Here is a 14,975-nt window from a genome sequence, read left to right as displayed (position 1 = left end):
GTTGGGTCTAATTGTGTTGCTGTCCTCGGGCTCTGTGGGGTCTATTTGCGTTTCTGAACAAAGCCCCAGGAACAGGTTCATCTCTCTGTAGGTGATGGCTTGTTATGGAAGGTTTGGGAATCGCTTCCTTTTAGGTGGTTGTAGAACTTAACGTCTCTTTTCTGGAATTTGATAATTAGCGGGTATTGGCCCAATTCTGCTCTGCATGCATTATTTGGTGTTCTACGTTGTACACTGAGGATATTTTTCAGAATTCTGCATGTAGAGTCTCCATTTGGTGTTTGTCCCATTTTGTGAATTCTTGGTTGGTAAGCGGACCCCAGACCTCACAACCATAAAGGGCAATGGGTTCTATAACTGATTCAAGTATTTTTAGCCAGATCCTAATTGGTATGTCGAATTCTATGTTCCTTTTGATGGCATAGAAGGCCCTTCTTTCCTCGTCTCTCAGATCGTTCACAGCTTTGTGGAAGTTACCTGTGCCGCTGATGTTTAGGCTGAAGTATGTATCATTTTTTTGTGTGCTCTAGGGCAATGGTGTCTAGATGGAATTTGTATTCGTGGTCCTGGCAACTGGAACTTTTTTGGAACACCATTATTTTTGTCTTACTGAGATTACTGTCAGGGCCCAGGTCTGACAGAATCTGTGTAGAAGCTCTAGGTGCTGCTGTAGGCCCTCCTTGGTTGAGGACAGAAGCACCAGATCATCAGCAAACAGTACACATTTGACTTAAAATCTAGTAGGGTGAGGCCAGGTGCTGCAGACTGTTCTCGTGCCCTTGCCAATTCATTGATATATATGTTGAATAGGGTGGGGCTTAAGCTGCATCCCTGTCTCACCCCCGTCCCTGTGGAAAGAAATGCAGGCCCTCATGCACCTCACTTTTTTTTAAATCAACAAAGCATGAGAAGACTTTGCCTTTGTTTTGTTTGTTTATCAATTAGGGTGTGCAGGGTGAATACATGGTCTGTCATGCAATAATGTACAAGTCTGCTGTTAATGCAGAGGATTTTCCCAAGGTTGTGGTTGACACATATCCCACTGTAATTATTGGGGTCAAATTTGTCTCCACTTTTGTGTATTTTTTTAATTTAACCTTTATTTAACTAGGCAAGTCAGTTAAGAACAAATTCTTATTTACAATGATGGCCTAGGAACAGTGGGTTAACTGCCTTTTACAGGGTCCGAATGACAGATTTTTACCTTGTCAACTCAAGGATTTGATCTAGCAACCTTTCGGTTACTGGCTCAATGCTCTAACCACTAGGCTACCTGCCACCCCAAAAAAGGGTGATCAGTCCTTTGTTACATATATTGGGGAATATGCCAGAGCTGAGGATGGTGGAAAAGAGTTTAAGTATAGCCAATTGGAATTTGTGGTCTGTTTATTTTATCATTTCATTTAGGATACTATCAACCCCACAGGCCTTTTTGGGTTGGAGGGTTTGTATTTTGTCCTGAAGTTCAGTCAATGTAATTGGAGAATCCAGTGTGTTCTGGTAGTCTTCAATAGTTTATTCTAAGATTTGTATTTGACCATGTATATGTTTTTTGCTGTTTGTTCTTTGTTATAGAGACAAAAAGATTGGAGAAGTGGTTTATCCATACATCTCCATTTGGATAGATAGCTCTTTGTGTTGTAGTTTTTGTTGTTGTTGAGTTTTCCAATTTTCCCAGAAGTGGTTAGATCCTATGGATTCTTCAATTACATTAAGCTGATTTCTGATGTGCTGTTCCTTTTTTCCCCATAGTGTATTTCTGTAATGTTTTAGTGATTCAACATAGTGAAGGCTTGCGCTCAGGTTTCCATGGTCTCTTATGTTTTTGGTTGGATAGGTTTCTCAATTTCTTTCTTAGGTTTTTGCATTCTTCATCAAACCATTTGTCATTGTTGTTAATTTTCTTAGGTTGTCCGCTTAAAATCTTTAGATTTGGTAGAGAAGCTGAGAGGTCAAATATACTGTTTAGGTTTTCTACTAAGTTTACACGTTCACTATTACAGTGAAACATTTTGTCCAGGAAATTGTCTAGAAGGGATGGAATTTGTTGTTGCCTTATTATTTTTTTGGTGGACTTCCACACTACTTTCCTTCCATCTATAGCAATTCTTAGTATTATTCAGTTCCTTTGGCTTTGATGCCTCATGATTGAGATTAGCTCTCTCTCAGTGAGTTATTGATGGAAATGTAACCAGATGCTTAGCATATGAATTAAAATTTCTCACAGTCACACGTAGAGAGAGAGAGAAAGGGAGATACCAGGTTGCGGGGATGTTGTGTGTGTGTGAGAGAGAGAGATGATAGGGCTCGAGGATGTTGTGTGTTTATCTCTTATCTGTTATTCTTCCCCGGGGACAACACATGTCATCGAAAGGGTGCCGCAGTCAAAATAGGCACTCCCCAGACGCAGCTGTCACCATGTTTTTATAGTATGGGGCCGGTCGCGGCCTTGTCCTGCCCGCACCTCCATTTTACAAGAGAAGTAACCCATATGCACGAGGAAGCGTGCTATTGATTCCAGATTTCAGACTGTAACGTTTGCACAAAAATCCACCACTGCCCAACAGAGTGTGTGTGTGTTTGTGTGTGTGCTTGCGTGCGTGCGTGCGAGTGTGCGTGCGTGCGTGTGACCGCGTGTGAGCGCGTGTGAGAGAGAGAGAGAAGTGAGATAGTGATGATGTAAGATTAGGTGTCATGAAGAAATGTAATCTCATAGGCTAGGAGAGAGTGGGAGAGGAGGCCTTTAGGATGATGGCTCCCTGTTGTGGTGTCACCCCATGACAAGTGCGAACGGCATCACTTTCCATCCCAATGTCTGAAAGTATCCAATCAGTCACAAAGCATTTAGTGTCAACACTTCACAAATAAAACTATTACAACTTCTTTACTATTAATACTATATTTATTAAGCTATCATTTTACAGACGTTCATTTGTGAAGGCAAGAATTCAAAAGATTCAAAGAGTATTCAACTTCCATTGAGCTTTAAAGACAGGTCTATGAAGGATGATTTAAAAACAATTGCAAAACTAAGAAATGTGATGGCTGGATATGTGAAGTCACCATGAACCTAACTAAAAACACATCAATAGTAAGAACATTTAGACATTCCAAAAAAATTAAGAGCAGTTTTGGTCCTGTAAAACACATGAATATTTATCTTTACTCTGAAAGTCTTAAAATACTTTCAGAGTTTTCAATAGGTCCACATAATGCATAGCCCCAACTATTTTGGAGTCTGCAAGCTTCTAGGTAAAGTTTTTTGCTCCACTTCTGGTAAGTGGATTGAAAGGCCTTAATTAAACGTCCTAAGGTGTTGAAGCAATCAGCAACTGTCACAATAATCTAGCAACCTCTAAACTGTTGAGCCTCTTCGTCTTTCACATCACCCATGCTCCACAAAAGATCAAAGAGAGTACAGCACTGCTGAGATGTGTTGGTGGGCAACGTGGATTGAAATAGTGATTAAATTATGATCATGGCAAATAAATGATAACATGCATAAAAGGTAAGAAGAAGGCTATAAGCAGCTGTCAAGAAAAAGATTGCAAGTAAAAGCATATGATGAAAAAAGTTATAACAGCCACCAGGACATAGCCTATACCTCTGATTATTTCGAATTGTGAAACATAATTCCTGTTTTGGGTAAATACTGATTTCTTGCCCATGCCAATTTAATTTCCCATAGGTAATTTACACATAATTGCGAATTTGTCTCTAAACTATAATCTAAAACGTTTTAATCCTGAACCACCACATTCGTCTTGGCACATTGGAGAGGCTGCCCATTCTAATAAAAAACATTCGGTCAATATAAGTCTGAAATCAGACCTATGAATTATCTCTTTTCATTGACAATTGAATAACCTATTGTATGGTAAAAGTCAAGTCACTTCTGTAGCCTATATACTATATGCTAAAACTTAGTCAAATTTATATTTTTCCACAAAAAAAGAAAGAAGAAAGCAACAAAAGCATGCATTCCATCCCATTTTGTTATATGAATGTAAGATAGACATGCTACTGTTTTTAAAACGAAGACTAGCTCTCTCTCGCCCACGGGGAGGGTCCATGCAGGATCCGGAGAGAACGTTAATATGCCCATATCTACCTTATCAAATGATTCTTCATGTCCATTCCCTCGCCGCAGACTATTGATAAGCGGATGATTGTGCTGTTTTTACCTCAACGGTCGTCGTCTTTCCGTCCGCATACATTCACTAACATATCACCGCTTCTGGGAATATTTGACAATTGGTTTCTTCAGTTCCCCATAAATAGTACAGAATGCACCGGCTTGGCTTTGAAGGGATTGCTAATGGTTACTTGCATGGCGCGCTGCTGATTGGCTTCTCCACTGCCTGACGTCACGAGCCTGTGAATAAGGCTGGCTCGTGTGCTTTCAGGAACATGCAGAGTACTAGAGACTGTACACGGAGATGTCACACGCATCCTACCATCACTAGCATAATTTACCAAAAGAGAGCTCGAGGGGACAGCTAGCCAACAGAGCAGGAGGAAACCCACTTTTCTTTTAAATATTTTGGTGGTTAATTGTTTCAATTCTTATCGGGTGCTCAACAGTGGATAAGCGGTCATGTCAAAGAACATTGAATTATTTATAGGCACGCGCGTCTTGTTGTGTGACAGTATTGCCCCAAACCCATTTTGTTAGATGTGCGTCTTCAACAGTGACTGGCACACATAGCTTTTTCGGCCAATGCTTCACTTTGACGACCACGGATACTTGCTGATAGGCTATGGTGCTCGCAGTATAACCAATCTTCAGAGGTGGCTTGATAATTTTTGCCATTTGGTTGGCTTCATTTAAGCCGATGTGTGTTGGGTGTATGGGAGAGGATCCAAAGGACTGATTTTCGAGGCGTCAAAGGCTTTGGCACTACCTCACCCGGGAGGACGCATCCTGGCTAACGGTCTCTATCCTGAATAGCATCCTGGCTAACGGTCTCCATCCTGTACTTGGATCCTATAAACCTCCATGCTGACCACTTCAGAGGAGCGAAGAAGAGGTAGGATAGTGACCAGGCTACCCATCGACTGTTTATGTGAACACATTGATCCAGGACCTCCGAGCGAATAAGGAACCAAATATTACAAATACAAAACATCCAATGATCCGTGTGTGTTGTTGATTTGTTTCCTGCTCAAGTCAGAGTGTGAGTGAGACGACCACAACCTCAGGAGGCTGAACAGACCACGGTTGCAGAGTGGGTGCAAATCCAAAGACGATGGTCCACTGTGCCGGGTGCGAGAGGCCTATACTGGACAGGTTTCTCCTCAATGTTCTGGACAGAGCGTGGCACGTCAAGTGCGTACAGTGTTGCGAGTGTAAATGCAATTTAACAGAGAAATGCTTTTCTCGAGAGGGGAAACTATACTGCAAAAACGACTTCTTTAGGTAAGCTTGACCGGTGGGAGCTTGCTCCCTTTCATTCGTCCTTTACTACAGGAATTATTATTTGAAATGTACAGTCTTGAATAAACATTTGCCATGTTTCTGTTTAGTAAACACTACTATCCTAATGTTCTTAGTCAAATGTACAATTTTCCCCAAAAAGACTCCTAAGGATATATTTCAAATACAAAACATTTTCAATATCATTTATTATAGGCTAACAATGAACATATAAACACAGTTTTTTGTTTAGTGTAACAAAAAAAACAGAGGTGAATCTCTAACTACTGAACTAATAAACTCAAAAGTAGAGCCTATAACTCATTTTAAAATAAATGACATACGATAATTACACCTCATTCCTTCAAATTGTACTTTAGACAACTGTGAAGACAGTACTTTTCTGCCTTTTTCTATCAAAACATTTACCATTATCATTTGCTTATACAAAATGATAGGCATACTCAAGATTAAATACTTAATGAAATGCATTATAGATAGCATTTAATAATACATGAACCACTCTAAATATCAGTTTAAAAAAAGTATAATATCGTTCAAATAGATAAATAATTCCTCCAGAATTTCTAATAAGTGCTAGGTGTGAAGGTGGATTTGGAGGTGGTGCTTCGGAAGCTTTGATTAGGACAGACAGTAATTAAAGGCATGTTAATTTGTATTCTTATGCTAAAAGCTGGACAGCAACATTAAACGCGTGTGTACTCGTCCTCTGTATGGGGTATGAAGGAAATCACACGTTGTTTATAATGGCGTAGAGCTGAAGAGAAGCGGCTAGAATCAATACTTCATCAGAATAGTGTGGAGGAATTGTGTCTCAGCCCAGTGGCAAAGCTATCTGCCCAGGCCCTTGTGTTTGCACGGCTCCAGTGAGAAGGATGTGATACGTGGATTTAAATAATAAACCTTTTTAAAAGATCAAACAAGCAGACAATGCAATCACAGACTTGCAGTCAGTGTACACCATCTCAATACACATTAGTTTATGTTGCAATCAACAAACATAGGATCATTACACATTAAGGTAATAACTTGTATATTGCAATGTATATTATGGTGTATAAGTCTTTATTTTCCCAAAACCCTAGAGAACATTATTGCCTAATCGTGTTCAACATTTAGGCCTGTTGTTTTGTGTAATTACATGATGATATTCTTTGGTCATAATGATCAGCTAAATTGCGGAATGGACAACACATTTTTTTTTTTATCCAAATAGGTCTTAATAGGCTTAAAATGCAATTCTAGGCAATTATCTTATTTACACAAAAATATATTTATAATGGAACACATAATTTTGGATTGGGAAAAGTAAGACAAGTTTTCCGTTGACAATGAATGCAGAAATATAAAATAAGGACAGGGCCTATTACAGTCAACCATAATAATATAGAACAGGACCACATATGGCAATTATGGAATCATTCTCATCGTGAACCATTGTAGGGAGCCAGCAGGCCTATTCATACACTTAGAAAAAAGGGTTCCCAAAATGGTTCTTCGGCTGTCCCCATAGGAGAACCCTTTCTGGTTCCAGGTGAAACCCTTTTTGGCTCCAGGTAGAACTCTTTTGGGTTCCATGTAGAACCGTCTGTGGAAAGGGTTCTACATTGAACCCAAAACGGTTCAACCTGTAACCTAGATTGAAGAAGGGAAGGTTAAGACAACGAAGAAATTCCATACCGAAGTGTTCTAAAATAAACAAATTAATGTGACCAACTCCATTGATAACTACTAGCGCCGTTTCTAAATAGCAACGCTGGTCCGGTGAATTGCAAAGAGTTATGGGGTATTAGAACCCTCTTGTCTTAACCTGTATATTTCGAACATAGCCTGCAACCGAAACGGTTCTACATGGAACCAAAAAGTGTTATTCAAAGGGTTATCCTATAGCGACAACCGAATAACCTTTATAGGCTCTAGATAACACCTTTTCTTAACAGTGTTGACCAAGCTCTGACCTCTATTTAAAAAAGATGTATTTATTCACACTCTCAATATGAAATCGTTGTATACTAACATATATTGTTTGTTTTTGTGCTTAAAAACATTTGTATAATCATGCATTATTCCTGTGTCCCCTCGCAGGAGGTTCGGGACAAAGTGCGCGGGCTGTTCTCAGGGCATCTCGCCGAACGACTTGGTCCGGAGGGCAAGGAGCAAAGTGTTTCATCTCAACTGCTTCACCTGCATGATGTGTAACAAACAGCTGTCCACGGGAGAGGAGCTCTACATCATAGACGAAAACAAATTTGTCTGCAAAGAAGATTATCTAACCCATAGCAATGGGAAAGACACAAGCCTTCTCTCAGGTAGGCCTATACGGCCAAATGGGCTTTATAATTTTGGGCGCATGGATACTAAATTGTGATGGATGTGACGTGTTCCACCCATCGTTTGATGTTGAATGATCATGCATCAATTCAATGTTTTGATGAAGAAAATTGCCGTACTCTTGCATATATTGTAGGCCCGACGCCTAAATTATTTTATTTTATGGTAAAAACTGAAATAAGGATTTGCGCAATTGCATAGCCTATATTTTCACAAGATTGCAAGAGATTTCTTTGCATTTGAGGTCTATTTATGAGCCGAAATATCAAATTCTATTTGCATAGATGTTAATTATCGGAATTTGGTTGTATGTCTATTGTAGACCCATAAACCTATTGATTTTATTATATGCCCATTTTATGACATTTAATGAATTGGTCGCTGAAAAGTAACTGATGGACAAATAGTGTTCATAAAAATCATTTTAGTCTGCAGAGGTTATTATTAGGCCTATAGTGTAATAAGCTTTACATAAATGCCTAAAAAGGCAAAATAGGCCTAAACAAACAGGGCAATATTAATCATTCACATTCCTCATTTCATTGAACTTATAGGGTTACACATGGACTGCGTGTCTAAGCTTGTCGTGTCCTTTTTCGTTTTTACAGTAACAGCATGTAGCGATCCAAGTTTATCGCCAGATTCTCAAGACCAGTTACAGGACGATGTAAAGGACACTGAAATAGCCAATTTGTCGGACAAAGAAACGGGTAGTAATGAGAACGATGGCGAAAACCTTGGCGGTAAACGACGTGGACCGCGAACCACCATCAAAGCAAAGCAACTGGAGACCCTGAAAGCGGCCTTCGCTGCCACCCCCAAACCCACAAGACACATCAGGGAGCAGCTCGCGCAGGAGACGGGGCTGAACATGAGAGTAATTCAGGTAATGGCAATGACAAATGCACTATAATGACGTAAATATAATTCCTGACACAGCTAATGTCTTGTTGGTATGAGAGTGGATGAGGACGGTATATTGCAGAGGGAACGGGCGGTTGTGAGAGGAGGGGAGCTGGGAGACCCTCACGGTGTGCGCTTTCAGGGTTACTCACTTATTAAAACGTATGATATAGCAGCTTATATTTTATGAGCGCCTGATCAACAAAAAAATGGCGGGGGCACGTGGAGTGGGGTCTTGGTTGGCAATTGTTTCTCCATGTTGGGCACCGTGTCAACAGTTCACCACAAACAGTGAGGCTTCATCACAATCACTCCGCTCCTTTCTCATCTGCCTTCCCGCTTAAAGATGGGGTTGCCTAGAAATTGCATGGTCACATTGAATTGAACGAGCGAAAAATTGGCTGCCTTCGAGGTTTATTTGGAAAGCGTAATTTATATGGGTATTTTTGATTCTTGGCGTGCAGGCTGGGTAAACACGCCAACTGGACTGAGACTGGTGAGAGCAATGGGAGTCTTGGCAACGCTGGGCCATCACGTTTTGCGACCACATTTAGCCATGCTGTGACCATTTTCAGTCAAGTGTAAACGCATAAATCTGTTTCAGGAGAATTAAAAATGCCTCCTTATCCCCCAGTCTAGTCTAGGCTAAATCATTTGAAATAGGGTAAATAATTTGAAATAAGCATGCTTTATGTTGACATATAATAATAACAATAACAACAAACTCAATTATTATTCATAGTTTTAGTATCAATTTTAGTGTTGTTGTTGTTGTTGCTGTCGTTATTATTATTATTGTTATTACCAGTGGTATTTATTTGACATGTTTAATTTTGACAAATTGCGCAACATAATTCAAAAAAGTAGGCCTATCATAAGGATGGCTTTTTTGTCTGGTGGCATTATTTGTGGCCTATTTTCAAGAGTTTAAAATTAGGCTACTAAAAATGAGGCTACTGAAGATGAACCCCTGATTTTAAATAGTTTAGTTGCTCTCTGTATCGTGTCACCTAAGTTAGAAAAATAAATCCTATGTGGACACAAATAAGCGCGTCAACGCAGCTGAGTCTTCCATGATGGTGCTAGTGCTGCCGGGACGTAGACAACTATTAACAAAAGATTAAACGGCATATCATGTTAAAAAAAATAAGGTTTATGGAGATTAATAAAAGTGGCGAGGTTGGATATATAAGAGCGTCAGGGAAGAGCATAATTAGCACAAGGAATTCAAGGGTGGATATATAGATTACGAAATAATAACCTCGCGGAGCCGGTTAATAAATCGGTAACAACCCTCCTATTAAGTATTAATTAGAGATTTTAAAGGTTCCCGCTGCTGCCCCCTCAGTCGGGTTAAATGGAGGGTTAAAAGATCATTACACTGAGGTTAGATCTGTGAGTCTGGAGTGACGATAATTAGTAGTAATCTTGTCCCTGCATACGACTTCACTCCATCACGTCACCACGCACCGAACCTGACCATGCAGGGCAGCGCGCGCACGGGCACAAACAGGGCACCCAGGTTATGCGTGGCCTAGCCCTAGGTGTTGCTTTGATGTTGATCACGGATCTATAAACAAAGCAATGATATTAAAATGGTAAAGGAGTGATAATTCTAAACAAACTGACATCATACATAATGCTTATATTGTTGAAATAGATCTGATATCAAAGTTAGGCTACTTTTGATATAGGCTACCAATCTATAATGATATTTCTACAAAAAAAGGTTTTCGATCTGTAGTGGAGTAAAGTGTTTGTTTTTATTTGACTAACTATGCAATTTCGATTCTGCACATTTACATCATGTGTGTATTCAATGCTTTATCTTAATTAATATATTGAGATTTGTGGTCAAACGTCATTTTGGAAACAGAGGCAATCTTTGGTGTGAGCCTCTCTTTGTCTCCAACTCTCCAGAAGTAATATGTGCACTTAAATTCTTCCAATCCATTTCATTTTCATTAACGTTGCTCTATGCTGACTTGTGTGCTCCGTAGGTATGGTTTCAGAACCGGCGGTCTAAAGAGCGACGGATGAAGCAATTGAGCGCCCTGGGCGCAAGAAGGCACGCGTTCTTCCGGAGCCCGAGGAGAATGAGAACGCTAGTGGACCGGCTGGAACCAGGGGAATTAATTCCAAACGGTCCTTTCTCTTACTACGGAGGTAAGACGAGTGATGACATGGCTTGCGTTTCCCAGCGGGTTTATCGGTTTCACATGTATTTCTGAAATGTCGAATAATTTTACGTGTCCATCAAGTGCTGTTTCCATTTGTCGCGCTGCCCCAGGACGCCTTTGATGACTATCATGGCTTATCAGTTGAGCACAACACACATCATTGGAATATGACCTGCACGGAGAGGAGTGCTTTTAAATGTTTCGGTGTGGATGGACATTATCTAGAGGTGGATTAGTTAGGATGCTGTGCCAAATCTTCACGTGTTAAAAAAAGTGATTTACAATGGGAGATAATTAACCATTACGCACGACTATGCATGTGCCAAAACACCACAAAAAGGTCTGAAGTGATTCTAAATTGAGTTTGTTAAATCACAATGTTTAAATAACGTGTCTCTTTAAGTATTGTCTCAGATTATAAACTCCAATCATCTGACCCATGTGTCCAAACTAGGAAATAAAAATAAATCAAATAGTGCCAATAAAAAGAACAATTACAGTAGTATGGAGAATCAATCTTGATATGGTGTCCATGTAAGCTAAACAGCGCGCAATAACAATTAATGCAAGATGCCTGAATGAGTCATTAAATATGAATGAATAATTACTAGTACACTATTAATATTGTTCTCTGTATGTCAGGTATATTACGTCAACATTCAAACTGTATTAAGAGGGGAAGATGCTCATTACCAAATTCCCGCGGCCTTCTCTGTGATCGTGTCTGGAATGGGTCCGTTAATAAGTAATACATCCATATCATTTAGGTCAATGGGTTAGTTCGAGAGGGCTCCAAGCCATAGCGTTATCTCACTGACCGAAATTTCTTTACTTTTTCCCTGACAAGTTGTCATTCACATGCAAGAACGGTGCATTTGTAGGCCTACTCTTTACACCAAAGATTGCCTCTGTTTCCCTGGAAGGTGCTTGAAAATTTGGTTGTGACATGCACTTTGCGTTTCTTTGAGGAATATTTAGAATGTTGATGCTTGTAGAGGGTATTTGCATTTGAGAAATAAACTCACATTAAATTGCGAAGAATTTCGAAAAATGATTAATGCACAAAGTCAATCGAATATGTTTATCTTCTTTTCAAAGGACACTGTTTTTGGGCAGTTCACAGATTTTTCACCTTGGGGATTGAACTTGCAACATTTCAACGCCCTCTGAATGTAATAATGTAGAATTCTCTTGATTGTAGTGTGCATCCTTATTTCAATTTTCCTATCATGTTTTGTGGATATCAATAGTGTGTGGTGGACTCTGGTCCTTTGTGGTGTACAGTGGGCCTAATAGTATTATGCTGAAATAAAGAAATGGATCTCAGATGGTAAAATCTCTGATTAAATGGTCCCCATTTTAATTAATTTTGCTGCTGCGTTATCCTCCCCACCCAATTGCAGTTTTGATTTAAGTGTAACATGCTTTGACTAATGTGCCTCGGCGAGGGTTTCTCCTTATGCAACTTCAGGCTATGTATATTCAATGAATTCCTGAATATTTCTGAGATAATTTGTTTCCAGGCTAACCCAGATTTTTTGTCGATCTGCAGATTATCAGAGCGAGTACTACGGTCCAGGAGGGAACTACGACTTCTTTCCTCAGGGGCCTCCATCGTCGCAGGCACAGACCCCCATAGACCTCCCCTTTGTGCCCTCCTCAGGCCCCACAGGCACCCCTCTAGGTGGTATGGACCATCCCCTGCCCGGGCACCACCCCTCCAGTGAGGTGCAGCGCTATTCTGACATCATGTCCCACCACCCTGGGGACTCACCCAGCCCGGAGCCAGGCATCCCGGGGCCCATGCACAGCATCTCCTCTGAGGTGTACGGCCCCAGCCCACCCTTTACCTCACTATCCCTCAATGGCAGCGGATACGGCAACCACCTGTCCCATGCACCCTCGGAAATGAATGAGGGCACCGTCTGGTAGCTCTAGAGAGCGGACTGTACCATTAAGAGATTCAATAGGGGAGGACAGGAGAGTGGACATGGGTAAGGGCAGGGGTAGGGACACCAGTCAAATCATTTTTTGTCAATCATATTTAATTATTTCATTTCCCCATATGATATTTTTTGCAGGGAAAAAAAATATGGCGAAAAACAAAACGTGGACAATGTGGTTGTAAACATTTACCTTGGTATTGTGTTGATGTTTCGATTGCTTCTTTCTCTAAACCCGAATAAAAAGACCGTCACACATAAAAGACTGTGTGTGACTGTTGACCCTGTGGGCCCTTGGCTGCCCCAGGCCCCTGCTCTCCATGGCTGTGACCCTTCCTGACTCCTGTCAGTGGCCTAGCACAGCGACGCCCCTCCAAACACACGCCACTGGGAAAACAACTATTCTGAAAACAAGTAATATGTCCCACATCCACACAAACATCATTAGCTACTGTCAAAGACTCAACAGCTTTACAGAAAAAAGAAGGAAGGGTGGTTGGTCTGAACGCTAACCTGTGCCGCTGGCACTAGAAGAAGGCTGAAAGGCATCAGACTCTATTTATGGCACTAGACGTGTCCGTTGTATTTATTCAAAAGCTCCTCAGACCTCTTTGCCTCTTAAGGCTCTGCCATAATGACACTTAAACAACCTTTTTGACACTAAATATATTTCTGAAGGCCAGGGGAAATACATTTTTTTCTCTCCATCTGGACAGTTTCCTTTTCTTGGTTAAAAAATCAAACCACCAAATCTGAAGAAGTTGGCCTTCAAAAGGAAAACAAAAGGCAAAGTTATATTTAAATTGAACAGAACTTGAAATGTTGCTAAATGAAGTCTACCTTCTAAAAATATTTTAATAGGGGTCTGAAAGGGACTTAGAACAGTCAACTGTTTACGTAATATATTTAATTCAGGAGTTAAAAGTGTCAAACCATGTTTTAGATTCTCTTGATCCAGATAAAATGTTCCAAGCAACTAACCAAACTTTTGTATTGATTTTATTTATATTGTATGAAGACAAACACGTTTGCTGGGGTTGTGGTTCACTGTGCTAGTTTGTACAAGATGTTGTTTACAAAAACAAAAAAACATAAAAAAACACACAAGTAGACAGTTGCCAAATAAAAAATAGCACAAATACTGTAAAAGTGCTTTGCACCATCATCTGCGGAACATGTTGAGTTAAAACATGCTAAGGAGTAATTTACTTCTTCATTTTTGTCGTCTGCTGAAAAACATTCATAAAGTTGTTAATATAACATACTTAGACAGGTTTTATTTTTGTGTCTTCAAAGGAAATCCAAACTATTAAATTAATGGTCGAATATGCAGCTAGCGGCTGCTACTTTCTTTAAATATCAAGCCCTCATGGTATGTCTGTTATTGTTCTAATAAACCTAAGCTTATGTGACCTCCAGTGCATATTAGACCATTCACTGTATAAATACAACATGTTGAAAACAATTGTGAGTTTTTAATAAAACTAGAAAATATACAACTTGAATGATAACACGTTTTCTTTGGACGGATCATCTTTTACCTTAGCTGCATTTTATATATTTAATATTTAAAAATGATACAACTTAAGTGTGGGTTATTTCTCTTATATGTCCTTTTCAATTTAGTATGAGGGAACTGTTTATGTGTCTCTTTACTGAAGTCACACACACACACACACACACACACACACACACACACACACACACACACACACACACACACACACACACACACACACACACACACACACACACACACACACACACACACACACACACACACACACACACACACACACACACACACACACACACACACACACACAGTAATAACCACATAACAACTGGATGCCGTGCTGACTAGCACTGTAATCACACCATAACACTAATGCCATGCAATGTGTTGCTATGTATGGCGGTGCTCGTCACACACCAATCTGAAGGGACATTTTCTCCAGTATCACAGCAGAGCATGGAACATTGTGCGTCTCTCTGTTTATAAGAACAATTCATATATGCATTACTGCAGAGATTTGAATAACAAGGAAATCTTGCTGACTTGAGTTATCCCCGTAATAGAAATGGTTGACAACGTTACAGCAGCCAACACAACGGGGACTTCTTCAGTAATTCCACAGAATTCATTGATAAATTATGCTGAAATCGTTTCTTTTCCCACAG

General features: G+C 40.1%; 1 protein-coding gene across 2 annotated transcripts; it reads left to right on the top strand.

Annotated features, from left to right (window-relative positions):
• Positions 1-4,402: 4,402 nt before the first annotated feature.
• On the top strand, positions 4,403-14,299 carry LOC129822289 (LIM/homeobox protein Lhx1-like). Of its 2 annotated transcripts, XM_055880444.1 has the most exons (6): positions 4,403-5,030; positions 5,171-5,419; positions 7,523-7,746; positions 8,377-8,654; positions 10,672-10,837; positions 12,404-14,299. In XM_055880444.1, the coding sequence occupies exons 2-6, from the start codon at positions 5,250-5,252 to the stop codon at positions 12,781-12,783; spliced, it is 1,218 nt and encodes a 405-aa protein (XP_055736419.1). In that variant the 5' UTR covers positions 4,403-5,030; positions 5,171-5,249; the 3' UTR covers positions 12,784-14,299. The 2 variants fall into 2 exon arrangements, with proteins under 2 accessions (XP_055736419.1, XP_055736418.1); XM_055880443.1 differs by having other exon boundaries at positions 4,403-5,419.
• The last annotated feature ends 676 nt before the right edge of the window (positions 14,300-14,975 follow it).

This window comes from Salvelinus fontinalis, chromosome 24 (assembly GCF_029448725.1).
Source record: "Salvelinus fontinalis isolate EN_2023a chromosome 24, ASM2944872v1, whole genome shotgun sequence".
Classification (NCBI taxonomy): Eukaryota; Metazoa; Chordata; class Actinopteri; order Salmoniformes; family Salmonidae; genus Salvelinus; species Salvelinus fontinalis.
This window is presented reverse-complemented; position numbering and strand designations above follow the sequence as displayed.

What these genes read in the sequence shown, in the direction of transcription:
- LOC129822289 (XM_055880444.1), top strand. Translation starts at nt 5,250, where the DNA reads ATGGTCCACTGTGCCGGGTGCGAGAGGCCTATACTGGACAGGTTTCTC. An exon ending in TGCAAAAACGACTTCTTTAG is followed by an intron (nt 5,420 to 7,522) that starts GTAAGCTTGACC and finishes GTCCCCTCGCAG; the next exon opens with GAGGTTCGGGACAAAGTGCG. An exon ending in TCCTTTCTCTTACTACGGAG is followed by an intron (nt 10,838 to 12,403) that starts GTAAGACGAGTG and finishes GTCGATCTGCAG; the next exon opens with ATTATCAGAGCGAGTACTAC.